The sequence below is a fragment of the Peromyscus maniculatus genome, chromosome 1, assembly GCF_049852395.1.
Source record: "Peromyscus maniculatus bairdii isolate BWxNUB_F1_BW_parent chromosome 1, HU_Pman_BW_mat_3.1, whole genome shotgun sequence".
Lineage (NCBI taxonomy): Eukaryota > Metazoa > Chordata > Mammalia > Rodentia > Cricetidae > Peromyscus > Peromyscus maniculatus.
The window spans coordinates 12,714,673-12,741,526 of record NC_134852.1 but is presented as its reverse complement, the minus strand read 5'-3'; the positions used below and the strand labels follow the sequence as shown (position 1 = coordinate 12,741,526).

At 51.6% G+C, this 26,854-nt stretch overlaps 1 protein-coding gene across 2 annotated transcripts; it reads right to left on the bottom strand.

Annotated features, from left to right (window-relative positions):
* Positions 1-16: 16 nt before the first annotated feature.
* Positions 17-26,550, bottom strand: Brsk1 (BR serine/threonine kinase 1). 2 transcript variants are annotated; one of them, XM_076569679.1, is made up of 19 exons: positions 26,094-26,550; positions 24,642-24,736; positions 24,449-24,534; positions 22,583-22,723; positions 18,683-18,799; positions 18,542-18,575; positions 18,388-18,456; positions 11,818-11,964; positions 11,305-11,336; positions 10,729-10,899; positions 9,827-9,924; positions 9,505-9,664; positions 9,237-9,297; positions 8,488-8,857; positions 8,032-8,080; positions 7,815-7,938; positions 7,239-7,437; positions 5,736-5,825; positions 17-689 (listed from the first exon to the last, which is right to left on the bottom strand). In XM_076569679.1, the coding sequence occupies exons 1-19, from the start codon at positions 26,221-26,223 to the stop codon at positions 532-534; spliced, it is 2,331 nt and encodes a 776-aa protein (XP_076425794.1). In that variant the 5' UTR covers positions 26,224-26,550; the 3' UTR covers positions 17-531. The 2 variants fall into 2 exon arrangements, with proteins under 2 accessions (XP_076425794.1, XP_076425801.1); XM_076569686.1 differs by lacking the exon at positions 26,094-26,550 and having other exon boundaries at positions 24,445-24,534.
* Positions 26,551-26,854: the final 304 nt, after the last annotated feature.

Here is a 26,854-nt window from a genome sequence, read left to right as displayed (position 1 = left end):
CGAAGGCCAAGCCGGCTATCCCTGATCAAGGCTATTTATTAATTTTGTTGTTGTTGTTGCCGCCGGCGGAATCAGACACAGACGCAGGCAGGATCACGCGAAACCAGAATTCCTTCCGGGAGAGCAAATCCGTACAGAAGGTCGTAGTAGGGGAAGGAAGAAGGACCTGGTGGGGAGCAGGGGGGGCCCAGGAAGGGGAGTGGGGGCCGGGGATGACACAGAGACAGAGGGCCCTGTCCGGATCTGCTAAGCCACCCCCAACCAGCTCCCACCCCTCCCCCACCCCACCCGCAGAGACTGATCAATAAATAAAATAATAAATTAATAAATAAATAGAAACAGCTCCCACCCCCTGTTTTGCCCTAGAACCTCCCCCCATTGGGCACGGCCCTGGAGCCCCATCCCTGCAGGGCAAGGCCGAGTTTTATGTACCCCCCCCAACATACTCCGTGGGCCTTATATACAGATTCACAGTAGGGGGGCAGGGAAGGGGGGTGGAGGGGGCGCCCCTCCTTCCCTGGCCCCCTGGGGTCAGGGTAGAGGGGTTCCATTGGTGGCCAGGAGCTTCTTGTCCTTAGGGGGTCCTCGGCGGGGAGAGCTGCTCAGATCAGGGTCAGGGCGGCCTGGTGGGGGCTGCAGACTCCGGGGTGGGGTACCAGCAGGCCGGGTCTGGGCTCCATTCTTCTCGTCTGCGAAGGAAGAAGCAGTTTTGTATGGGCCGACAGGCTGCTGAAACCTATCCGCTGGTCTCAGCAGCCCCAAGAAACCAAAGTTGGCCGGCAGGATGGCTCAGTGGGTAAAGGCGCATGTCACCAAGCTTGATGACCTAAGTTTGATCCCTGGGACCCACATAGGAGGAGAGAGACTCCAAGGTGTCCTCTGGCCTCCACATGTACACCATGATGCCCACTCCCCCATACACAAATAAATAAATGTAATAGTAATAACAATAATCATAACAGAGATCAAATCCACCATCTGTGAGACTTCAAGTCCCAGAGAAAGCTGCCATAGGGAAGCCCACCTTTCCCTACAGGGGGCCCACAGGTTCCCTGTGGCTTTCCGAGGTCCAAGCTAGCCCACCACAAGAACTTCTCAGCTCTCAGAGGCAACCGCAGGGTCGACATCTGCTGTACCCCTTATCTACAACTAGGTAATTCTACGGGAATGGAGTTCACAGTGCTGTGAATTGTCTTGGGGGTCTCAGACCCTTCTGGTTCTGCTGACCCGAGGAAGGCCACACTTTGTACACATGGGCTAGCATGTGTGTGTACACGATTTTGTGTGTACACGGAGGTCGACATCAGAACTCTCTATGTAGACCAGGCTGTCCTCGAATGTACAGAGAGCTACCTGCCTCTGCCGTCTGAGTACTGGGCTTAAAGCTCACTGTGTTTGGTTTATCTTATTTCCAAGGTTACATTTTTAAGCATTTATTTTGTGTGGGGACACACACATCCTGCAGCCCACAAGTGGAGCTCAGAGCACCGTCTGGGGGAGTTTGGGTCTTTCGCTGAACCTGGAGCTTACCAATTGGTTGGACTGGTTAGGGGCTCCCCTGTGTCTCGGTGCTGGGATTACAGGGCTACACTGTAGTACTGGCCACACTTTCTCCCCGGGAGCTGAGAACAGGACCCTGCCTCACTAGGCAAGCACTCTACCCCTGGGCTAAGTCCCCAGACCCTTGGCTTTTCCTCATGGGTTCTGGGGATGAAACTCAGGCTCTCATGCTTGCTTATCTTACAATGTACTCAGCCCTTTCTCTGCCCCCCAACCCACCCCTTTAGGTGTTCTTTTATGAGTGGTTTCCTGCATGGATGTGGGCCATGTGCATGCCTGGTGTCCACTGAGGTCAGAAGAGAACATCAGATCTCCTAGAACTGGAGTTCTGGATGGTTATGAGTCATCATGTAGGCGCTGGGGTCTTCTGCAAGAGCAACAAGTGTTCTCAACGGCTGGTTCGTGTCTCTAGCCCACCCCCACATAGCTCAGGTTGGCCCTGAACTCACTCTGTGGCAGAGGATGACCTTGAGCACCTGATCCTCCTTCCTCAGCCTCCCAAGTGACTGGATCACAGGTTAGGTTAACAGGATCTGGAGCCATCACGAAACAAGGCTCTGAGCATGCTTGTAAAGGATGGTCTGGAGTAGGATAACTAATGTGGGAAGACCCACCCTAGTGTGAGCTGCACCACTCCATGGGCGGGGCCGCCATGTCCTCTCTGCCTTGATGGACGGTCCCCTGGAACTGCAGGCCAAAAGAAACCTTTTCCTTTTCCTCCTTTTTTTTTTTTTTTTTTTTTTTTGGTTTTTCAAGACGATTTCTCTGTGTAGCCCTGGCTGTCCTGGAACTCTCTCTATAGACCAGGCTGACCTTGAACTCACAGAGATCCACCTGTTTCTGCCTCCTGAGTGTGCCACCACAGCCCAGCATTTTCCTTTGTGTGTGTGTGTGTGTGTGTGTGTGTGTGTGTGTGTGTGTGCTGCAGCTCCAGTTTGCTCTCCTTTCCATCACGTGGGTCACGGGGACCTAACTCAGGAGGACCTTCAGATGTTGAGCTCTCTTGCCAAAACCCACTTCCTGAAGTTGCCCCTGTAAGGTATTTTGTTGCACCAACCAGTCATTTAACTAATCCTCCTGGGCCTGAATAACTCTGCTGTGAGAGGTTTTCTGTGAGTTACAAGGTTTTTCAGCGTCCCTGGTCCCCACCCACACGAAGCCAATGGCATCTTCCTGCTCTCCCTGTGAGACCTGCCAATTGACCCCCAGGGAGGCTGTGGTAGGCTGAATAACGCTATTCCCCACAGGCATTCACATCATAAAGCTGGGGACCTGTGAAAACGTTGAGATCATGCCTTGTGACTCAGAATAATCCCTGTGGGTGGGGAGACTACCTGGGATTATCTGGGTAGACCTAGTTTAGTCACACAAGTCCTTAAATGAACCAGTCATGTCAAGGGCAGAGCAGTGTTCCTGGCTCTGCAGCATGTGGCCACAGGTGAAGGAAGGAGCTGCAGAGCAAGAAAGGACAGCTCTCGGGAAGACACCCTGATGTCAGCCTGGGGGCTGCACCTCCAGGACAGCAGGATGGAAAATCTGTATTGTTTCAGGGACCAACTTTGAGGTCTTCTTTTTTTGCCCCCCTCGAGACAGGGTTTCTCTGTGTATCCTGTGTGTCCTAGAACTCACTTTGTAGACCAGGCTGGCCTCCAACTCACAGAGATCCGCCTGCCTCTGCTCCCGAGTGCTGGGATTAAAGGCGTGCGCCACCTCCTGGCTTGCGGTCATTTATTAACGGCAGCCAAGGAATCCAGGGTCAAGACGAGCCCTGTCAAGAGTCAAGCTACTAGTGTCCTCCAGTGTCTGCTGTACTCATTGCCGGATTCTCTGCGCTCGATCCCTTCCATAGGGGTGGGGACAGAGGGGTGTCAGGCTGATTCCTCTGGACTCTTACGGACCTGGCATGCCCCTTTCTTACATCCTACAGTGGAGCATGCTTTTCTCTGTAAACGCTTCATTCACTTAGAATTCTCATCTCTGTACCTTTGGTTGCTATGACAGACACCCCTGGTACTACAGGCTAAATGTTGTGTCCCCCATCATTCACATGCTGAAATCATCACCCCTAAATCGATGGGGGCCTCTGGGAGACGATTAGATTTTTTTTAGGGTGGAGCCTTCATATATGGGCTTCGTGCCACGAAATTATCAAAGACCTCAGTGAACGCTGGACCGGTGGTGGTGCACGCCTGTCATCCCAGCAGCTGGGACGGAGGCAGGAGGATGGGGAGGTCAAGGTCATCTGTATCTACAAACCGAGCTTGCGGCCAGTCTGGGATAGAAGAGAACCTGTTTCAAGAAAAGGAAAAAGGGGCCAGGCGGTGGTGGCGCACGCCTTTAATCCCAGCACTCGGGAGGTAGAGCCGGGTGGATCTCTGTGAGTTGGAGGCCAGCCTGGGCAACCAAGTGAGTTCCAGGAAAGGTGCAAAGCTACACAGCAAAACCCTGTCTCGAAAAACCAAAAAAAAAAAAAAAAAAAAAAAAAAAAAAAGAAAAAAAGAAAAAAGGAAACCTAAGGAGACACAGTGAGAAGAGGCCATCCGAGAATGAGGAGATGGGCTCCAGACAGACACAAGATCTGTCGCGCTGCCTTGACCCGGGACTTCTAGTCTGGGAACAAAAGCTCTTGGGCTGGAGAGATGGCTTCCTGGCTAGGAGCCCTGGCTGCTCTTCCAGAGGACCTGCATCTAATCTCCAGTGCACAACCCTCTGTAACTCGACTTCTGGGGGCTCTGGTGCCCTCTGCTGGCCTCCACACACACCAAGCATGCACACGGTGCACAGACACACATGCAGGCAAAAACACCCATGCACATAAAATATAATGCTAGTAAAAAAAAAAAAAATTAAATTTTTTTTTTTTTTTTTTTTTTTTTGCTTATTTCCGAGACAGGGTCTCACAAATTCCTGTCTGGTCTCAAATTTGATACATAGCTGAGCATGACTTTGACTTTCATTTTTAAAAAATTTTAAAAAATTTATGTGTATTGGTATTTTGCCTGCATGTATGTCGGTGTGAGGGTGTCCGATCCACTGGAACTGGAGTTACAGACAGTTGTGAGCTGCCATGTGGGTGCTGGGAATTGAACCCGGGTCCTCTGGAAGAGCAGCCAGTGCTCTTAACCACTGAGCCATCTCTCCAGTCCTGATTTTCTTTCTTTATTTGTTTTGTTTTTTAAGACAAGGTTTCTCTGTGTATTTCTGCCTATCTTGGAACTCCCTCTGTAGGCCAGGCTGGTCTTGAACTCATAGAGATCCGCCTGCCTCTGCCTCCTGAATGCTAGGATCAAAGGCGTGCGCCACCACCGCCTGGCTGACTTTGAATTTCTGATCCTCCTGATTCTAATGCTGCCTGACGGTACAGCTGTGTGACACACTTACATGGTGCCAGGATTGAACCCTGGGATTAGTGCATGCTGGCCAAAACTGAGCTACCTCCTCAGCCCCATTTGTTTGCCTTGAGACAGTTTTACGAAGTGGCCAAAATGGCCTTGAACCAGTCACTCAGGATGGCCTTGAGTTTGTGGCAATCCTCCTGCCTCAGTTTCCTGAATGCTGGGACTACAGGCAAGCACCTCCATACCTAGTTTCCTATTACTTAAAAAGCCACCCAGATCATGTCTTTTGCTTGTCTTTTTCTCTGTTGGGGATTGAACCCAGGACCTTGCTAGGCAAACAGTCTACCTCTGAGCTAACCCTAGCCGGTTTATGTTAGTCTCTTATGGAAACCGGATGAATTATAACACCTCCCCGAGGCCTGGCCTCTGCTCTGCCCTCTGGATGCCAGATGAGAACTATGTCCTTCAATTCCAATGACATTTGGGACCTGTAAAGGGAGCCACTAATACATCCTATCTGTCCTGGTTTTAGCCTAAAGGTTATGCCTTGCCCCTAGTCCCAGGCACGCCAGGATGGCTGGGAAATCTCCCACAGAGCAGAGTTCCACAGCTCTGCGGCACCATGTTCCATTGCTCCCAACATGGAGGCCACTGTCCTCTAAGAGCCTCGGGGGTGCTGAGGAGCCCCTTCTCAGAGACCCCAGCCTTTTGTGGGAACATCTATTCTCAACCGTGCCGGGGAGGCCTCGGCAAGACACTGGCCAAAAGTCCAAGAAGTGGGCAAGCCAAGCAAAGAGAGAGCAGCGTTTGCACCCGGTCACCCCGGATGTCACCCACCTGCTAGGGCCTGCACAGAGGGCTGGTCGTGAGTGCTCAGCAGCTGTGCCTGGATGGTTTCTACCACTCGCTTGAACCGACGGCTGGGACCTGGTGGGGGATGGGCAGATAGGAAACAGGGTCACTCAGAGTGGAGGCAGCAAAGTCCCTCGGTCAAGCAAGACAGTCCTCCTCTGACTCTGCTGGGCCTGCATCAATAACTGGTTCCCAAACGGATCTCTGCCCTGCACCTAAGGAACACTGTTACACCCAGACACCTTCATTTTAATATAAGGAGCGATAGGTGTTGGTTTCTCTTTAAATAGATGCTGCTGTTTGCTCAACTTTCCTTAAGGATGTGAAGAGAAAAAAAAAGTGAGAAAAATAAGTGAGGGGCTGGAGAGATGGCTCAGTGGTTAAGAGCACTGGCTGCTCTTCCAGAGGGCTTGAGTTTGATTCTTAGCACCCACGTGGTGGCTCACAACTACTTGTAACTCCAGTCCCAGGGAATCTGACAGCTTCCTTTAGCTTCCTTGGGCACGAGGCACACACATACTGCACAGACATACATGCAGAAAAAATACTCATATTCATAAAAAATGTTTTCCTTAGCTGGGCGGTGGTGGTGCACACCTTTAATCCCAGCATTTGGGAGGCAGAGCTAGGAGGATCTCTGTGAGTTCGAGGCGGAGCCTGGTCTACAGAGTGAGTTCCAGAACAGGCGCCAAAACTACACAGAGAAACCCTGTCTCAAAAAACCAAAACAAAACAAAAAAAAAACAAATTTTTTTTTCTTTAACATAGAAAAGTAAGTGAGAGAAACAGACAGACAAATACCACCACCACCACACCATGGGCTGGCAAGATGGCAACTTGCTGCCACGCCTGACAACCTGGAGTTCAACCCCTGGGATCACATGGTAGGAGATTCCCATAAACTGACTTTTGACCTCCAGTTGACGTCACACACACTCATTGTAAAGTCATCCCCTGACCATAACATATTAAAACTGGTGACGAAGAGAGCAAATATGTATATACTTCCAATGTATATACTTCCAATATGAAGGCCCAGGAACCAAGACTTGAAAGCAAGGCATTCCTGTGGATTTTCTTCTCTCAGGCTAACTCTTGATTGGTCATGGCTGTCTGGAGTTCAAATTCTGAGGCTACAGATGAGCTCAGAAAGAACTCCACAGATAGACTGGTGATGTCTGCTCTGGGCAGGGCACTGATATTGGAGGCTAGCATGCTCACACTTCTAATAGACAATGAAAAAGTAACACAGAGCACTCTATAGACTTTTTTCCCCTTTGAAAAAACGAGTGATTACTGATACCAATGACATGATTTCTCATTATATACGCCCATGGAAAGACTGGGAAAGGAAAGCCTGTGTGTGTGGGGAGGGGGGCTCACAGAATCAGCACAGTCTGTGCTGATTTCCTTTTCTTGCTGCTCTCCTGTGGGGATAACCCTATTTGGAGATCGTGAGTACCCCAAGGCTGGTCAGGAGAGACGCACCGGAGATGAGAGTGAAGGTGACGGAGTAGACGCCACCTCCACTACCGCCATCTCTTCGGGGGGAGGGCTCTGGACCCTCGGAGGAGCTGATGTCCACCTGGAAGCGGACAGGCTTCTGGAAGACGGAGGGGCCACCGCTGGCCTTGTATTCGGCCCTGAAGCTGGTCTGTGACAGCACACTGTGACTCAGGCTGGGGATCTAGAAGGTAAGGATACAAGGATGGGGTGAGTCTGAGGGACAGATCACCCATCAGCCACTGGGGGAAAGAACTGTGGGACTGGCAGTAAGTAGGAAGTGTTAAGGTCCACTGAGAAAGGACTTTCCTCTACCACCCTCAGATCTTGTGGCGAGGCACGACAACTCATCCTCCCCCTGGTACTCAGGAAACTGTTGTTGAGGGTCTTATTTCAGCACTTTGGGCCCAATGGTCTGCTCTTGCCTCCCTGTCCAATACTGACCAAGTCCAACTCTTGCTGGAAAACTACAAATCCCATGAGTCTCAGAAGCAAATCCGGCCAGGGATAGAGCGGTAGGGGGTGCAGCTTTGTGGTCAGTGGGGACGCTAGGGCTCTCACCGACAGAAAGGCATGGACAATGTCCGCTTTGATGCTGCTGAGAGGTTTGTCCTTTAGCACGAGGAATATTTGTTCTTCTTTGTCCAAGGAGATGAAGTTCCCGAACCAGGAGCGTTTTGCCAGCCTGCGTGGAGGGGATAGAAACAGTAGGGTCACGAAGACGCTAAAAGACGGACCCCCTCAGTTCCCACTCAGCTCCTTCCCTTGTTGAACTCACTCGGGAGAGGATTCTGGTGTCAAACTGGACATCTCCTCAGCGGTGGGGACTGGTCAGGGAGGGGAGAGAAAGTAGTCAATATTTATTATTTATCATCCAGGGCCGTGTAGGTGCAAGTCACCTCTCAAATGGCTAACCCTAATGAGGCAGTCTGATCTGGCCCCTTCAGGAAAGGCAGTGGTTAGGCCATACCCCTCAGGGTGAGGCTCAAGCCCCAGAGTACACGGACCAGAGTACATCATACAGGACCTGTTCCCATCGCCGCTTTCCGGAAACCCACCTCTTCTCTCCACACGTTATCATCTCAATTTGTCTTGGGACTTGGAAAGATGGCTCTCTTTCCTACCCGAAGACCCCCATGGAGATTGCCCGAAGGACAAGACATTTAGCCCTCTCCTTCCCACATTAGAACTCAGCAGCTGGCAACTCCAGCCTTGCATCTGCCGAGACCCCTACCCTGCATCTTGCGCCGGTGGAAGCGAGGGGAGCCCAGGAAACTGTTGCGGATGGAGTTGAGACGACTTCTCCAGGCGGCTCCCCCGACGCCACCGCCTGGACTGGGCGGTGGTGTCGTTCCTGGGGTCCCAGTAGGGCTGGCTCGAGGCGTGTGCAGAGGTGAGTGCAAGGGGGTTCCGCCGGAGGAGCGCGGGGAGCCTGGTGGTCCGGGCAAGGGTGTGGAACGGGCACTGGGGGGCGGTGGCTGCTCCCCAGCGCCCCCGCCTCTGGGGCCCCGAGAAGGCAGCGTCTGTGTTTTGGAAGTCGGGGAGCCTCCGCCTCTAGCCTCATCTCCAGCTCCTGGCTCCGGTGAGAAGGAAAAGACCGGACTCTGTGGAAGAGTGGAACCTGGTATGAGTTCGGACTACAACTTCCAGAACGCTTTGAAAGCACTGCTTGCTTAGACTCTCTGGGGAGGTCCGCGAGGCATGCTGGGAATTGTAGTCCAGTCAGCCCCACCCACGCTCAGGATTTGAGGCACTGGCTCTGTATCCCAGCCCAGGCGAAGCAGAGACTGACATACTGAATGTGCTCAAAGAACTTATGTAAATGATTAAACCCTTCGGATAAACTACAAATCCAATCCTAAGAAGGCAGAAATGGGGTCTTTGACACTTCTGGGGTAAAGGATGCCTCATGGAACTGTGTTTCCTGTTCAGTCTTTTTGACTACTCTGTATCTGTCTTAATTCTCTGAGGGTCTCGACTTACCCTTGGGCTGCTCAGAGGGCTGGAGGACAGACCAGTGGAGGCTCCACTGACGCTGCGGGATCTGTTTACAGAATTTAAAAAAAAAATTGCGCTTCAAAAGGTTCAGATGTTCCTTCATTTCCATGTCCTCCCAGGGAACGAGGACCAGGCAGGGCAGTGGTTTGTCCCAGGTACACGGGAGACTTGAGGTTGAGCAGGGTCTAGAATGCTCTGCTCCCTCTATATTCTGGGGCTGAAGACCCTTCCGGAGGCGACAACAGGCTCTCACCTCTGACTGTGCTGGGCCATCTCTAAGGCCCGTCTGGTAGGCACCGGGGAGCCACCACTGCCAGCATCTGTGATGCTCAGAACTTCCATGGACTTCCGCTCTGGCCTCCGCTTCCCGTGTCGGCTCAGCATGGGAGAATCCACACGCTTCCGAGGTGGGTCTGCAAGGAGAGAGCATCGACCTCCTCAGTGGGCAAACCGAGGCCCGGAGCAGAGAGAGGTTCTCATAAATGTCTAGCTGTCTAAACGTAGACTCCCAAGGCCTGCGGCATCCTCCTCCCTCAGGAATCCTAGGATCCCGATCGCCCAATCTGCCGTCTCACCGACATCATTCCGAGGAGGCAGGTCCTGGTCTTCACAGCTGGGATACCGCTCTTTCCGATCCAAAAGCAAATAATAGATCATCTTTTCCTGGTTTTCCCTGAGACAAGGAAGAGGGAGGCAGGGAGGACTGAGGTCAGAAATCAGCGCCCAGGGCCGGAGAGGTGGATGAAGGTCCTTGCCACGAAAGGCTGATAGCCGGAGATGGATCCCTGGGACCCACATGGTGGAAGGAAAGAACCGAACTCCTGCCAAGTTATCCTCTGATCTTCAATCGAATATGCCTTGGCACACACGCCCCCCCCCCCCACGTAAATAAATGTAATAATGAAAAAAAGTATGTAAATAAATGTAATGAAAAAAAGTATGTAAAATAAGGAAATTTGTGTCTGAACGAGACCTCGCTCCCTCCCATCTGCTGTGGTTCCTTGCAGTCAGGGCACCTAGTGGATCTGTCCCCAGACCCAAGGGTTCAAGTCCAGACCCCACCCCTCCCATCACAGGTGTTCAGGCCCAAGCCGCAGACCTCCTCTCTCAGACCCAGGTGTTCTGGTCCTGTTTCTCTTCTCTCACCCAGAATGCCATTTCCCTACATCTCAGCATGGTTGCCTTCCTAGGGGCCAATGCACATCACAACTTAATTTTACCCAGCAGTAGCTAACGCTGGAACACTCACGAAGTACATCCTAAGTTCTACTTGACACAGACCTCATCCGACATGCCTGCTCGGCGGCGCATTTCTCTCCAGGTCACAATTGCTCCGGCGCACACCAGCTCTAAGCCATGCCTGGTTCCCTAAGCCTGGATGTGGCACGCCCCCTGCAGGCAGTCTTGGGAACTGCCACAACCCATTCAACCTGTGAAGTGGGGGGTGTCTGGGTGAGGATCTTGGGGGCGCTCTTACTCCTCGCTTCGCAGTTCTCGATGCAGCCGCTCGCGGTCTCTGAAGCAGCCCAGAGATGCCATGCTCTCCAGAACGTCAGGGTCCAGCTCTCCATTGGAAGGCAGGCTCCGCATGGCTACCCTGCGGCCCGGGGCTGGCTCCAGGCAAGGGTCTGGTTCGTGTTTCCCGCCCCTGGAAAGGTGCAGAAACACTTTGGAGAAAAGCAGCATCCGTAAGAGAGCCTTCATCATCCTAGGCTTAGGTCCCAGGCCCAGACTACTCCTCCCAGGACCCGGAGAGTCGGGGTCCCCAGCCTGACTTCCTGAGACCCAGGCAATCGGGATTTAGCTCTCCTCCTGCAGACGGGAGTCCAGACCCTCGTTCTCTCTCTGACTCAAGATGGACCCCTGGCTCCCTCCTCCCTCTGGTCTGACACACTTTCTTCAGCTCTGTCCTCTTCTGCCCCGGACTTATAAGTTTGAGACTAATTCCTCCCATCCTGCCCCACCCAACATGGCATCCCGCCCTCCACCTCTGCTCTGGCCCCGAGGCCCTACCTCCCTCGGGTACCCAACGGTTCAATTCCCTCTTACTCACAGGTACCAGGGATGTTTCTGAATTTGCTCCAGCTGTAAAGGGGTGGGTTACAGAGGAGCAGAAATTAGGTCATATACACACAGAGGGTGAGCAATTAAATAAAATCAATTAGACTTGATTCTGGGAGGTCCCTCCCCAACCAGAGGCAGGATGACATATCATGTCTCCCTCTGGTGGTCGTAAAGCATATCGTTACGTGCACCTACAGACGACCATTTTTAGACTCTGGGTGGCAGTTTTCTGCGTGCACAGTGCCAGCCTTTTCAACCCCTGCCCATCGGCACATGTGCCATCCCCAAGGCCTGGGACTCTCCGATCCAACCTTGGACTGCTTCCTCTCTAGTCTGTAAGTTTTAGGTTTTGCTGGACCTTGGGCTGTAGGGTAACCGGCGAACGCCTCCATCCAAGGATTGACAGGCAGGCTCTAGGAACTGTTCCGTCCCACGACTCCCCTGGGAATTCTGGCATCTCACCCACCCACCGTTCCTCTTCTGCCAGTCCCCACCAACTTACACTGAGCCTCTTTTCCGGCTCCACTTCGATCATACCCCTCAGGAGGCTCTGGCAGTCCGGAGGAATGAAGTGCGGCATGTGGAAGACACCGCGTTTCACCTTCTCCAGCAGCTGGCGCAGGTTGTCATCATCGAAGGGCAGCGCCCCCTGTGCAAGACATGACCAAGGCCCTTAGGTCAGTGGCTCTCAACCTACGGGTCGCAAACCCTTTGGGAGGGTCGGACGATTTTCTCACAGGGGTCGCCTAAGACCATCTGAAAACACAGATATTTACATTATGACTCACGACGGTAGCAAAATGACAGTTATGAAGGAGCAGCGAAATAATCTGATGGTTGGGGTCACCACAGCCTGAGGAACTGCATTAAAGGGTCGCAGCGTTAGGAAGGTTGAGGACCGCTGCGTTAGGTGGATTAGCCAGGGGAGGTTCCGAGTGCTGCTGATGCACCCACACACCTCACCCTCACCATGGGCACGAGACGGGGTAGGACAATCTTCATAGCCTCACCTACAAGGCTGGAGATGTATTCCAGCTGGCGGAGTGCTTGCCTAACATTCATGAAGCCCTGGGTTCGATCCCCAACACCAGGGTAGTGGCACATGCCTACAATCCCAGAACTTGGGAGGTAGTGGCTGGAGGGTCAGAAGTTTAAGGTCATCTTCAGTTACATAGTGAGTTCAGGGCCAGCTTGGGTGACATAACACCCTGCCACAAACAGAAACCACATTAAAAAAACAAAACAAAACAAAACAAACAAAAATCACAGAAACAAAACAAAATAATTCTCCCTTAAAAAAATTACTTTTACTTAGGTGCATGTGTGTGCGCTACATGTATACAAACAAGTGCTTTTGGAAGCCAGATCCCTTGGAGCTGAACTTACAGACTGTTGTGAACTGGCGGATGTGGGTATAGGGAATTGAACTCAGGTCCTCTTGGAGGAGCAGTAAGTGCTCTTAGCCACTGAGCCATCTCTCCAGCCCATACTCCTCACTTTTGATGGGGAAATGAAGACACAAGGAACTCAGCAGTTTGGCAAAGGGCTGCCCAGTGTGTAATATGTAGTAGAGGCTTGCAAGGGGGAAGTGTGTCTCTAAAAACACAAACAAAACCCACCACTGCAAGTCTGCGGCCAGCATGGTCTACTAAATGAATTCTAGGCTAGCCAGGGCTGCATAGTGAGACCCTGACTCAAATAAACAAACAAACAAAACAACCAAAGACAGGTGGAACAGCCAGGTGGTGGTGGTGGTGGTGGTGGCGGCGGCGGCGGCGGCGGCGGCGGCGGCTCACGCCTTTGATTCCAGCACTGGGGAGGCAGAGGAAATCAGATCGCTATGAGTTCGAGGCCAGCCTGGTCTACAGAGTGAGTTCCAGGACAGCCAGGGCTACACAGGGAAACCCTGTCTCGAAAAATGAAAACAAAACAAAACAGAACAAAAAAGACAGGAGGAACATCTGGAGATAGAGTTCAGTGGTAGGGTGTTTGCCTATTGAACACCAGTCCCCAGGTTCAGTCCCCTGTGCTGTGGGAAGTTCCACTACACTTAACACACTGTGTTTGCCAGACATGGCGATGCATGCTTGTAATCCCAGCCCTCAGGAGGCTACGGCAGGAGGATTGATGCAGCCATGAGGCCACCCTGGGCTACCCAGTGAGTTTTATTCCAGTGTGGGTTACATAGCAAGACCAAGTCTGAAAGAGTAAAGGAGAAGGAGACTGCCCGGTGTGGTGGCTCATGCCTTTAATCTCAGCATAAATAAATAATGCATAAATAGGTATACCAATAAAACAAGTGAGGGCTGGTCGTGGTGCAATCTTAGCATTCAGGAGGCACAGGCAGCTAGATCTCTGTGGATTCAAGGCCAGCCTGGTCTACATAGTGATTTCTAGGCTAGCCAGGGTTACCAGTGAGACCCTGTCTCTAACTAACTAACTAACTAACTAACTAACCAACTAACTAACTAAGAGGGCTTGACTAACTGACTAACTAACTAACTAAACTAACTAACTAACAGGGCTTGACTAACTAACTGACTGACTGACTAACTAACTAAGAGGGCTTGATGTGGTGGTACACACTTTTAATCCCAGAACTTGGTAGACTTAGGCAGGCAACCTCTGATGGTTCCAGGCCAGCCTGGCCTACATAGAAAGACCCTGTCTGAAACCAAAAATGGCCAGGAATATGGCTCAGATGCAGTAGTGTGCTTGTCTAGCATGCACGAAGCTGTGCACAATCCCACCCCTGCATCAGCAGAACATGGAGTTGACTCCTGTGTGCTGTGGAACAATCCTTCTATACACTGTGTGAATATATGTCGCTAGTATTGGTTTAATAAACAAGCTGACTGGCTGGTCGCTGAACAGGATAAAGTTGGGTGGGCAAGCCAAAGTGGGGATGATGGGACGAGGAAGGGCGGAGTCAGAGAGATGCCCAGGAAGCAAGACATGCTAGAGGACAGGTAAAGCCACGAGCCGCGTGGAAATACATAGATTAATAGAAATGGGTTAATTTAAATGTGAGAGTTATCAAGTAAAAAGCATGAGCTATGGGCGGAGCATCTGTAATTAATATAAGCCTCTGAGTGATTATTTGGGATTGGGTGGTCGGGACAGGAAAACTCTACTTATATCTGTAACCCTAGTACCAGGAGGTAGAAACACAGTCAAGGTCATCTCCAGTTACACAATGGGGTCAAGGCCGGCCTTCGATATATGAGAACCTGTCTCAAACAGGGCCATGGAATGACTCACTGGGTAAAGGCATGTGCCACCACGCCTATGCACCAGAGTTTCCTCCCTGGAACCCACATGGTGAAAGAAGGAACTGCCTACACACACACACACACACACACACACACACACGACAAATGAATACATAAATGTTTAAACAGAGCAAGAATAAGAGAATACAAGGAGAAACAAAGGAAAACCATTACGGGCTGGAACGGGGTGATGTGATCATCAGGACTGGGGACAGAGCAAGAGGAGAGTCTGGTTTGACCTCAGGAGTCGGAGGAGGGCTCTTGGGAGATGACGCTGTGAATCTCAGGGCTTTCCCGAGTGTTTTAAACGGTCGTCCCTCGTACCTAAGGTGCGTGGACGGAATGCAGGGTGAAGGAAGCCGGGGAGGGAGAGGGCACCTCGCTGCTGGTCTTGGGGTCAAAAAACCCACCTTTGGCTCTGGCGCCTGATGCGTGGGCGGTGAGCCTCAGCCTCTGGCCTCTGTGGACTGGGCAAGGCTCTGGGACAGACTGAAAATACCAGGCCCGCCACAGCTGGTCCTCGTTACCCTGGGAAGTTCACTTTTATGTAATCACGGTGAAGAGCGAGCTAGGGAGCACTGGGCGAAAACCAGCGAGGTCCCTTCTCCCCACTGCTCCCCGCTTCTTCTTACCAAGGTCAACCTGTCATTACCCTGACTTGTTTTTCAGTGTGCTTTCTGCGGCTTGTCTGTTTACTGTACTGGGAGTACTAGTTTAAGTCTTCACAGTTGCTGGTACTGTAACTGTCCTCACTGTGTCCATAAGGACACAGGCGTACGGAGAGAGAGTGACTTCCTTGTCCAAGATGAGGAAGCAGAGATTTGAAAACTCTGTCTTTTCCCCATTTGATGACAAACACCTGAGAGGAAGGATCTGGAGATCTAGGCCAGTCGGTAGAGAATTCGCCTTGCCCACACCAAGCCCTGGGTTCAACCACCAGCACCGTACCCACCTGGCATGGGCAGTGGAAAGAGGCGCAGGATTTCTTTCTTTTTTTTTTTTTTTTTTAATTTTATTTTTATGTACACTGGTGTTTGACCTGCATGTATGTCTGTGTGAGGGAGGTGGAGCCACTGGAACTTGAGTTACAGGCAGCTGTGAGCTGCCACGTGGGTGCTGGGAATTGGGTCCTCTGGAAGAGCAGCCAGTGCTCTGAACTGCTGAGCCATCTCTCTCTAGCCCCACGGCACAGGATTTTAAGAGAAGCGATATAGTGAGCTTGAGGTCAGCCTGTGTTACAGGAAACTCTGTCTCAAAACACCTAAAAAATGCATCAAGGGAGATGGCTTGCAGAGGACCTGGGTTTGGTTCCCAGCATCAACATGGTGTCTTATAGTTACCCATAATTCCAGTTCTAGGGGATTTAGACTGCTCCTCTGGCATCCGCAGGCACCAGGTGAGCACAAAGTTCACAGATATATATGCAGGCAAAACATTCATATACATAAAATAAAAACAAATAAATCTTAGCTGGGCAATGGTGACACTTTAATTCCAGCACTTGGGAGGCAGAGGCAGGCAGCTTTCTGAGTTTGAGGCTAGCCTGGTCTACAGAGCAAGCTCCGGGATAGCCAGGGCTACACAGAGAAACCCTATCGAGAGAGAAAGAGAGAGAGAGAGAGAGATAGAGAGAGAGAGAGAGGGAGGGAGGGAGGGAGGGAGGGAGGGAGGGAGGGAGGGAGAGAGAGAGAGAGAGAGAGAGAGAGAGAGAGAGAGAGAGAGAACTCTTAAAAACAAACAGGGCTGGAGAGATGGCAGAGGTTAAGAGCACTGGCTGCTCTTCCAGAGGTCCTGAGTTCAATTCCCAGTAACTACATGATGGCTCACAACCATCTGTAATGAGACCTGGTGCCCTCTTCTGGCCTGCAGGTATACACGCAGGAAGACTACTGTATACATAATAAATAAATAAATCAATCTTTAAAACGAACAACCAGAAAGTGTGCTCAGGGTGCTAGAGAGATGGCTAAAAGTACACACCGCTCTTCCAGAGGACCCAGGTTCAGTTCCCAGCAACCACACTAAAAGACGCAGAGCCACCTCTAACCCCAGCTCCAGGGAACCTGACATCCTTTTTGTTCCACAGACAACCATGGACACACACAGACACACATAAATAAAAGATAAACCTTAAAAACAAAACATGCCCAGAAGAAAGCCTGCTTTGAGTCAGTTATTAATGCATGCTGCATTAGGAGGTCTACGAGAGGCCAAGTCTGGGTCTTCAGAGATGAGTCAAGTAAACAAACCCACGAAGATGAAAGCCACCGATATGGGTCCCAACCTCAAGGAGCTCATGACAGACAAGGAAGGGAGATAAGGCTTGAAAAATCATGCAACAAAATACATACTGACAACCCTACCATGGCCGGGAAGAGGAGCACCTGCCACAGGATCTGACCTGGGGCGGGGTGTGTGTGTGTGTGTGTGTGTGTGTGGGGTGTCAAGGGAGGACAAAGACGGAGGTTTTGGGAAGCTTCTGCGAGAAATGACCACGGGGCTGAGGATTTAAAGAAGTCTTGAGGGCTGGAGAGATGGCTCAGAGGTTCAGAGCACTGGCTGCTCTTCCAGAGGTCCTGAGTTCAATTCCCAGCACCCACATGGTGACTCACAACCATCTGTAATGAGATCTGGTGCCCTCTTCTGGCCTGCAGTCATACGTGCAAGCAGAACACTGTATACACAATAAATAAATAAATCTTAAAAAAAAAAAAAAAAGAAGTCTTGATATCCACGAGGTAAAACACAGGACGCAGGGATGGAGGAACGTCCTAGGCCTGGCACGCAAACCCCAGGTTCAGTCCCTAACAGTGCGCACACCAAGTATGGTGGTGCACGCCTGTGATCCAAGCACTTGGGAGAATCAGGAGTTCAAAGACATCCTTGCCTATATATGAGTTCAAGGCTAGCCTGGGAGACATGAGACACTGCCTGTCTCTCTATATCAGTGGTGGTTCTCAACCTGTGAGACAGGACCCTCTTTTGGGCGGGGGGGAGTCGAAGGACACTTTCACAGGGGTGGCCCAAGACCATCGGAAAACACAGATATTTACAATTCTCAACAGTAGCAAAGTTACAGTTATGAAACAGCAGCAAAAATAATTTTATGCCCGGCGGTGGTGGCGCACGCCTTTAATCCAACACTTGGGAGGCAGAGGCAGGCGGAGCTCTGTGAGTTCGAGGCCAGCCTGGAAAGGCGCAAAGCTACACAGAGAAACCCTGTCTCGAAAAACCAAACAACAACAACAACAACAAAAATTTTATGGTTGGGGGTCACCACAACATGAGGAACTATAGTCAAGGGCTGTAGCACTGGCAAGGTTGAGAATCACCGTTCTCTATATAAATCCACACACATGTGGGAGATCACACCTATACTTGAGAGATCAGACACATATATTTACATTAATGGGATCACCCCCACACACATGTATTTAAGAGATCACCCATACACTCACATACCCTCACACACACACACACACACACACACACACACACACACACACACTTGGGAGATCATATATATTTTTGAGATCCCTCTCACAAACATCTTTATATATTCAAGAAATCACACACACTCACATATATATGTGTGTGTATATATATAATATATACACACATATATATATAAACATACAGTCACACATGCTTACAAATATTTGAGAGGACACACACACACACACACACACACACCCATTCTTTAGGAGGTGACTCTGGAGACGAGGATACATATGAGGTTCTATACTCTATTGGGTGACATTGTTCCAGAAATACGGAGGTAGCAGCCAAAGGCACCTTACCACAAGCAGGGCAAACAGGATGACTCCACAGCTCCACATGTCTGCCCGGCGGCCATCATACTTTTCCCCCTGGAAGGCAAAAGGTGTCATCCCAATGGCATCTCTGTGGTCACTCTGTCCACTCCCCTTGCCCTCCCCTTATCCCCTCACTCACCTTGATCACCTCTGGACATGCATAGTGGGGGGACCTGGAGGAAGAGAAGGAAAAAGAGAGAGGGGGTATGAGGGTGTGAGCCCTGGCCAGCTTCTCACCCTTCCGGGGACTTCGGGGGAAGGGCCTGGGCCTCCCACTCACCCGCAGCTTGTCTCCAGGAGGCTATCCCCCACCTGCAGGGATGCCATGCCAAAGTCTGCGATTCGGATGTTGTTCTTCTCATCCAGCAGCAGGTTCTCTGGCTTCAGGTCTCTGTGACTAAGACAAACCGGTGAAGCTCAGCTTTGGCTGCTCCCAGGGAAGCCGTCCTCACTCACCTATGACCTCTTAGAGTGAGATACTTCTAGTATTTTGTTGTTGTTTGTTTGTTTGTTTGTTTTTCTGAGACAAGGTTTCTCTCTATAACAGTCCTAGCTATCCTGGAACTTGTTCTGTAGCCCAGGCTGGCCTCGAACTCACAGAGATCCACCTGCCTCTGCCTCCTGAGTGCTGGGATTAAAGGTGTGTGCCACCACTGCCTGGCACTTCTTGTATTTTTTGAAGGCAAGGTGTCAATGTAGCTGAGGCTAGCCTCGTACTGATATTATATAGTTGAGGATGCCTTTGATGTATGTGTGTGTGTGTGTGTGTGTGAGAGAGAGAGAGAGAGAGAGAGAGACATACTATAATGTCTAGATATGTAGCTCAAGTTGACTCCAAACTTGAGTCAATGCTTCCGCCTTCCTCTCTCAGGTACTGGGATTACAGGCATATATCATCACTGTGCCTGACTCTACTGCTCTTTTGTGTATGGGCGTGGACATAGGTATGTGCGTGCATGTGAAAGCCGGAAGTTGACATCGAGTGCCTGCCTCAGCCGCTCTCCACTGTGCATTTTGAGGCAGGGTCTCTCGCTGTCTCTGGAGCTCATCAGCATGGCTAGCCTGGCTGCCCAGCCAATGCCAGGGAGCCTTCTGCCTCTCAAGGCCTCCTGAGCTTGCACCAATGCAAGCTCTCGTCCCCGCTGAGCCGTGTGGACAGCCCCTGCCAGGGCTTTCCTGCAGGTATGTACTGGCACCCTGTGAATGTCTGGAGCTGGAGAGGTAACGCAGGAAATTAGAACCAGGTCTTAAAGGGCAGCCAGTGCTCATACTCACTGATCCATCTCTACAGCCCCAATTTAAAATTTACTTATGTATTCCTTTTCTTTTTAGTTTTTCCTGGAGACTGGGTTTCTCTGTGTAGTTTTGGAGCCTTTCCTGGAACTCACTCTGTAGCCCAGGCTGGCCTCGAACTCACAGAGATCCACCTGGCTCTGCCTCCCGAGTGCTGGGATTAAGGGTGTGCGCCACCGCCTCCTGGCCTACTTATGTATTTCTTGAGGCAGGATCTCACTATGTTGCCCTGGGCTGGCCTGGAACTCATGGAGACTACCTGTCCCTGCCTCCAGAGGTATGTACCACCACATCCACAATGAACTGGTTATTAGAAATATAAAAATTGGGCCATTGAGATAGCTCAGGAGGTAACGGTCCTTGCTGTCAATGCTGATGACCTGAGTTTAAGCTCTAGAAGCTACATGAAGAACCCGAATATTGTCTTCTGACCTCTACATGTGGGTCATGGCACTTGTGCCTCCCCTTAAATAAATAAATGTTTTTGAAAAAAAGAGTAATGTAAAAATACAGCTAGGTGCCAGGTGGTAGTGGTGCACGCTTTTAATCCCAGCACTTGGAAGGCAGAGGCAGGCGGATCTCTGAGTTTGAGGCCAGCCTGGTCTACAGAGTGAGTTCCAGGACAGCCAGGGCTACACAGAGAAACCCTGTCTTGAAAAAAACAAAACAAAATAGTGAGGTATGGAGTGTCATATCTGTAATTCTAGCACTCTGGAGGCCAAGAAAGGAGGACTGATATGAGTTCAAGGCCAATCTGGGCTACACCATGAGACTCTGTCTTACTTAATACCCCCAATAAATATAAAAATAAAAATTTCCATGTCAAGTAATTTTTTTTTTTTTTAAATTTTCAAAACAGGGTTTCTCTGTGTATCCCTGGCTATCTTGGAACTTACTCTGTAGACCAGGCTGGCCTTGAACTCACAGAGACCTACCTGCCTCCCAAGTGCTGTGATTAAAGGCGTGTACCACCATACCCAGATATTATTATTATTAATTACTATTATTGCTGTTATTGTTATCATTATTTGAGGGGGAATATCAAGTAATTTTTTTAACTTCTTAATTTTTTTGAGGCAGGGTCTCTCTATGCAGCTCTGGCAGTCTTGGAACTCACAGAGATCGACCTGCCTCTGCCTCCTGAGTGCTGGGACTAAAGGCGTACATTACAACAGGTTTCAAGTAATTAACAAAACAAAACCCTGCCACTCAAAGCAGGTAACTGGTTCCTTCCTCAGGACATTTATACTCCTGGATCAAACTCCTCAAGATTTAAGGGTCAAATCTGGAGGGAGGTGGGGCTGTAGGATTCTGCAGTTTCTATTTGGAGCGGTCAGTAAGTGGGTCGCACACAGTATGTTGAATATTGCCCCCTACAGGCAACAGTCTTCACTGCCAGTCTTGATATCCTGGCTACTCAAAAAGGTGAACTTAATTTAAATAGCCTGAGTTTAGGTGCCTTTTAAAAAGATTTGATTTTTAAGTGTGTGTGTGGCTTCAGGTGTCTGGTGAAGCTAGAGATATCTCATCTTTCTGGAGCTGGAGTTACAGGCAGTTGTGAGACTTTAGATATGAGTGGTGGGACTTGAACTTGGATCCTGTCGAAGACTATTACATTCTAACCACTCAGTCATCTCTTTAGCCACACCCCACCCTGTTTTTGAAAACAGTATTTTTCTCTTGGGGCGGGGGACGACACAGGTTTGAGACAGGGTTTCTCTGTATAATAGTCCTGGCTGTCCTGGAACTCATTTTGTAGACCTGATTGGCCTCAAACTCAGAGATCCACCTGCCTCTGCCTCCCAAGTGCTGGGATTGAAGGTGTGTGCCACCATGCCTGGCAAGAGAGAGTCTTTCTATGGAGCCCTGGCTGGTGTTGAACTCTCAATGATGCTCCTGCCTCTGTCTCCTGAGCGCTAGGATTACAGGTGTGTACTTCTCACCCTAAATGCAGCACACATTGTATCTTGTCTAGGCTGAAGTCATTGAGGAGAAGAAATATCTCTTTGCAGGGTTATTCATATGTCAAAAACATGAACTGCAATTCTTACCTCACATCAAACACTTGAAAGGTTTGAAATTAACTTGAAAGGGACCCCAGGATTAGATGCAAGAGATAAAACTGTACAACTTCTAGAAGAAACCATAGGATACCATCTTGGTGACTGTGAGTTGGTTTTAAAAAGGACAGAGTGCTGGCAAGATGTTTCAGGGGGTAAAGGCACTCGCCTCCAAGCCTGATGACCTCAGTTTGATTCCCCAGGACCCACAAAGGGGAGAGAACAGGATCCTGAAAGTTGTCCTCTGACCTCCACGTGCACTGTTGCACACATGTGTACACACTCTCTCTCACACACACTAGTAAAAAATAAAATGTAAAAAATACCAAATACAGAGGCATGTGGTGGTACACATCTGTAATCTCAGTACACAGGAGGCTGAGTCAGGAGGATCGCAATGAGTTTGTGGGCAGGCTAGTCTACATAGTCTACATATAGAGGTGTTATAAGAAACCTGGTTTCTCTCTCGCACACACAGAAAAAAAGAAAGAAAGAAAAAGGCCGGGGATATATGGCAAATGGTAGTGCACGCCTAGTGTACGCAAGCCTCAAACTACACACACACACACACACACACACACACTTATAAAAAAAAAGTTCTAAAATTACATAGCAACCACGCACAAGACTGAAAGTGTATTTAAAACCACGAAACTGAACACTTCTTCAAAAGGGTAAATGGTATGGTCTGAGTTACAATACCAGGAATTTTAAAAAGGTTAGGGTTGAGGGCTAACCACACTGGTTTCTGCTCAGCCCTCCACGTGGTTGCAGGGACCTGCCTCCTGGCCACCCTCAGCCATCTCCCCCTCCAGCTGTCCCCTCACCAGATGGAGTAGCTGTGGCAGAAGTCCAGCGCTGACACGATCTGTCGGAAGAACTTCCGGGCCTCCTTGGGCGTCAGCCTCCCTTTTTTTACCAGGTAGTCAAACAGCTCACCACCAGAAACATGCTCCAGAACCAGGTATCTGGAAGACACAGACGGGGCAGAGGGCTGGAAGGGGCCCGCGAAGGGCCAAGGCCTGCTCTCCCTTTACTGAAGACAGTGAAGCCCCAATTCCTACCAGTCTCCGCAAGGAAGACATTGCAACTGCTACGAGGACCTGGGAAAGAGGCCCGATTGCCACACGCCTCTAGGAGAAGTGATTCCAATATCCACGCGTCTCTAGGAAACCAAAACTCTATTCCCACTAGTCCCTCCCGGGTAGCATAGATTCCCAGGGAAACTTTTGGTTGTTTTTGGAGATACAGCAACTCCATTGGCACCTGAGGTCAGAAACCACAATTACCATGGAACTCTGGGAAATAAAGAGCCTATTCTCATTAGCACATTCCCCCAGGCCAAGCCTCTGATTCTCCCAAGCCTGTGACTTGAATAGACCCAAGTTCTCCGTTCCTTCTTGGGCAGTAACAATTACAGTGTACACCAAAGAGAAACTACAACTCCCATTAATTCAAAGAAGTTTATAAAAAAAAAAAAACCACCAAACAAAACAAAGCAAAAACCCCTCCCACTTCCCATAAGCCTCCGGGACATAGAGAGTCCCAATTCCCATCAGCCACCTGGATTCTAGAGACTCCAAATCCCATCAGGCTCTGAAGGATTAGACCTCCAGCTCCTATCAGCTCCCGGGAAACAAAAACTCGGTGTCTGAGACGTTGGACGGCTAGATTCCCATGTGAAGCACAAACCCTCGTGAGCCCTCCCTCAGCCCTGATGATGAGTGGGAGTGGGAACATCAACTTTGGAGACGATGACTTCCCCTTCCCTCCACACCTGGCAAGCCTAAGGACTACAACTCCCATGAGACCCCGGGGCCAGGCACGGCTTCCAGCCTGGGGAAACCCGTCCCACCAACCTGATGGTTGTTGGAGTGGCTTCATCCTACACCCTGGGGATGTAGGTTAAGGGGGTGGGGGGAGCGTGAGGCCTGTCCCCTCTCCTGCTGTCCAGTCCAGCTGTTCTCTGGGCCACCAGAGTCTGGACAAAGAGTCATTCTCTGATGCCCAGACAGCTGACCCCCCCACCCCCACCCCCATCTTAACTGGATGGTAAAGGAGTCTGTGATACTGACTCAGGACTCCCAGAGGAGGTCCATTGTTGGGGTGGCTAGCCCTGGCATCGGAGGTGATGCCAGGATAGGAGAGATCTCAGATGTCCCAGAGTGGGAATTTGGAAGGCTCCTTCAGGCTTTACTAGGCTAGTGCTAACTCTAACTGCCTCAGGGAGGAAGAGGCAGTTAGCTGGGCTCGGTGCAGACTGGTAATCTCATTTACTTAGGAGGCTGAGGCAGGAAGGCAGTAGTGAGAGGCTCCGCCTCTGTCCCCACTAAGGGCCACTCTGGTCCTATATCAGGCTGGAGTGTGAATTGCAGGTGTTGCTGTAACCAAGGGAAGGGACTGGACCAGGTCACCTTCACCTGCAGCTCATACTGGCCTCCAACAACACAGCTATGTAGTTGAGGACGACCTTGAACTTCTGATACTCCTGCCTCACCTCACTAGAGCTGGGATTACACACGTGTGCTGCTGTCACATCCAGTTTATGCGGTGCTGGGGGTCGAACTCGGGGCTCCCTGCTTTCTACAGAAGCACTCTATCGGTTGAGTTTTGCCAGGCTACATTAGGTCCTGTTTCTGGAATAATAACGCGGGGAGGGAGAATGGAGGGGCTGGGCGTCTATAAATACCTACAAATATTTCTTGTTCTCGTAGACGTCATGGAGCTTGAGCACGTGGGGATGTTCGATGAGCTTCAGGATGGCAATCTCCCGCTCCACCTGAGGGGCCACGGACACGAGAGAAGGGGTCAGCACGACCTCCCTGCCTCACCCTCAGCACCAAAGGGTACTCCGGCCACAGACACATTCTTCTTATGCACACGCACCTTCATCAGCACCGATTCCGACAACTTCTCCCTGTTCACGATCTTGACGGCAACCTTCTGGCCCGTGATGCAGTGGACCCCAAGTTTCACCAGCCCTGGAGGTCAGATTTTAAATAAATATGGAGTGTTCTCCTGGATCTCCTCCCAGGTCTTAAGTTGTCAATCACTCCTCAAGGCCCCCTCCTTCCGGCTGACTGTCCACCCTCGGCCTACCCCTTTACCAGTGGCCTCCCTCCCCCAGCTTCCACGCTGACTCTCCGGCCCAACTTCATCTTTCCAGATTTTCTTTCTCCCAATCTGTCTCCTTGCTCTCTCAACCAACCCATCACTCCCTTGAAATCTCTGCCTTTCAGACTTAGAAACCCCATAATCTCACAGAGAACACACTCTCAAGTTTTCTTCTTTCCCAAGCCTCCCCATCCTCACCTCCTTCCAAACCTCAAACCTTCAATTATCTTTTTTTAACTCTTAAAAAGTAGCTGCCATGGTCAACAGCATGCAAATTCCAAGCCCCCCCCCCCCCTCAGGAAACCCTACCTATTCCTGGGAGTCCTTAACTCAACGATTTAAGCAACCAGAGCTCGGATATGTACCACCTTCTCAGTCCCAGGAGTCTTGGCCCCAGCCCTCCTCCCTGAGACCCAGCAGTCCAGGCTCCTGACCCCTCCCTCCTTCCATAGTTCATGAATTGAGGTCAACAACACTTCACACTCTTACTACCAAGATGTACAGTCTGACTTCCCCTTCCTATCTCAGGCCTGGCGCTCGGCTTCACAGGGGCCTGGGACGCACAGCCTGGGACACCAGAGGTCGGCTCCTGGTTCACCTCCACCCACCACCCAGAAGGAGGTGGTTGCGGCCACAGTCATCAAACACAACCCTGCTTTCCGGGGCCACTCCTGGGAGCCGAGCTTCCTAGAGCCCGCCTCTCCATCCTGTTTCCACGCTGTGCAGAATGGGGAGAATGCGGTCGACCTCACACCCCAGGGCTCCAGCTGGCTGCCCCGAGCGCAGGGGGCCCCTCCTGAGCTTGAGAAGAGGAAAGCAGCCTCTCTCAGGGTGGACGCACCTCCACCCTGCCCGCACCTCCACCCTGCCTGCGGCTCTACTGCAGCAGCACCCGCCTGCCTCAGCGTGCAGAATCAGCCGGGGCCCCACACCCGCAGCGGGCCTACTTCCCCACCGCCCCTGGAGCCCCTCCAACATCTGCCCCGACAGGAGTCCGGACCCCTACTTCTCCCTCGGACCCACAAGTCCCAGACCCCTGCCCTCTCGAGGCCCCCAGAGTCGGAGTCCCTACATCCGCACACCGCGGGCACTTGGAACTCAGGACCCAAGCCCCTTTCCCATGAGGGACCCCGGGGTCTGCCCTTTAAATACCCGTGGTCCCGCCTTCTGCCCCCTCCTGCACCCCGCCCCCGCCCCAGGTGTCCGCTCAGATTCCAGGCTCACCTGTCTGTCCTTTGCCCAGCGTCTTCTCCAGCCGATAGGGGCCCACATATTGGGCGTGCTGGGGTGGGTGTGGGTGTGGGAGGTGGTAGGCGGGGGAGCCCCCGCCACCCTCCTTGGACCCGGACGACATGGTGCCCTTGGTCCCGGCCCGACCGGTCCCCCGGCCGCCCCCCCTGCGGCCCGTGGCCCCGTTCCTCCGGTGGGGGCCGGCGACACCTCCGTCCCGGCCCCCCCGGCTATTCCCCACTTCTCCGGGGGTCCCCAGGGGGCTGGGCTGGCCCCCCCGGTCGGTGGGCCGCAGAGCTGGGGGAGGGGGGGCTGCCGGGGGGGTCAGGCCCCTGGAGTCAGCATGGCCGGGGGGGCTGCGCGGCCCCCCCTCCCCAGCCCGACCCTGGCCGGCCCCCCCCTTCCTGTGCCTCCCCCTGCAGGGGGGGTCTGAAGTGCGGGGCCGGCGGATGCTGCAGGCCGAGATCCCCCCCGCCCCCCCACGCGCCCTCTCTCCTCCGCCTCCTCCTCCTCTCCGCCTCCCCCCGCCACCTCGTCCTTTCTCTCCGGCACGCTGACATCACCATCCGGGGACTCCCGGCCCTTCCCCACGGTTAACCCTTTCGGAGAGAGGAGGGGGAGTGGCAGGGGGCGGGCCTGGACGCTGGACGGATGGAGAGGAGGTGGGAAGATGCTGGAGTGGGTGGAGGGATGCTGGAGGAAAAGGATGCTGGGGCAGGGAGGGATGCCTGGAAGGATGGAGAGAGAGATACAGG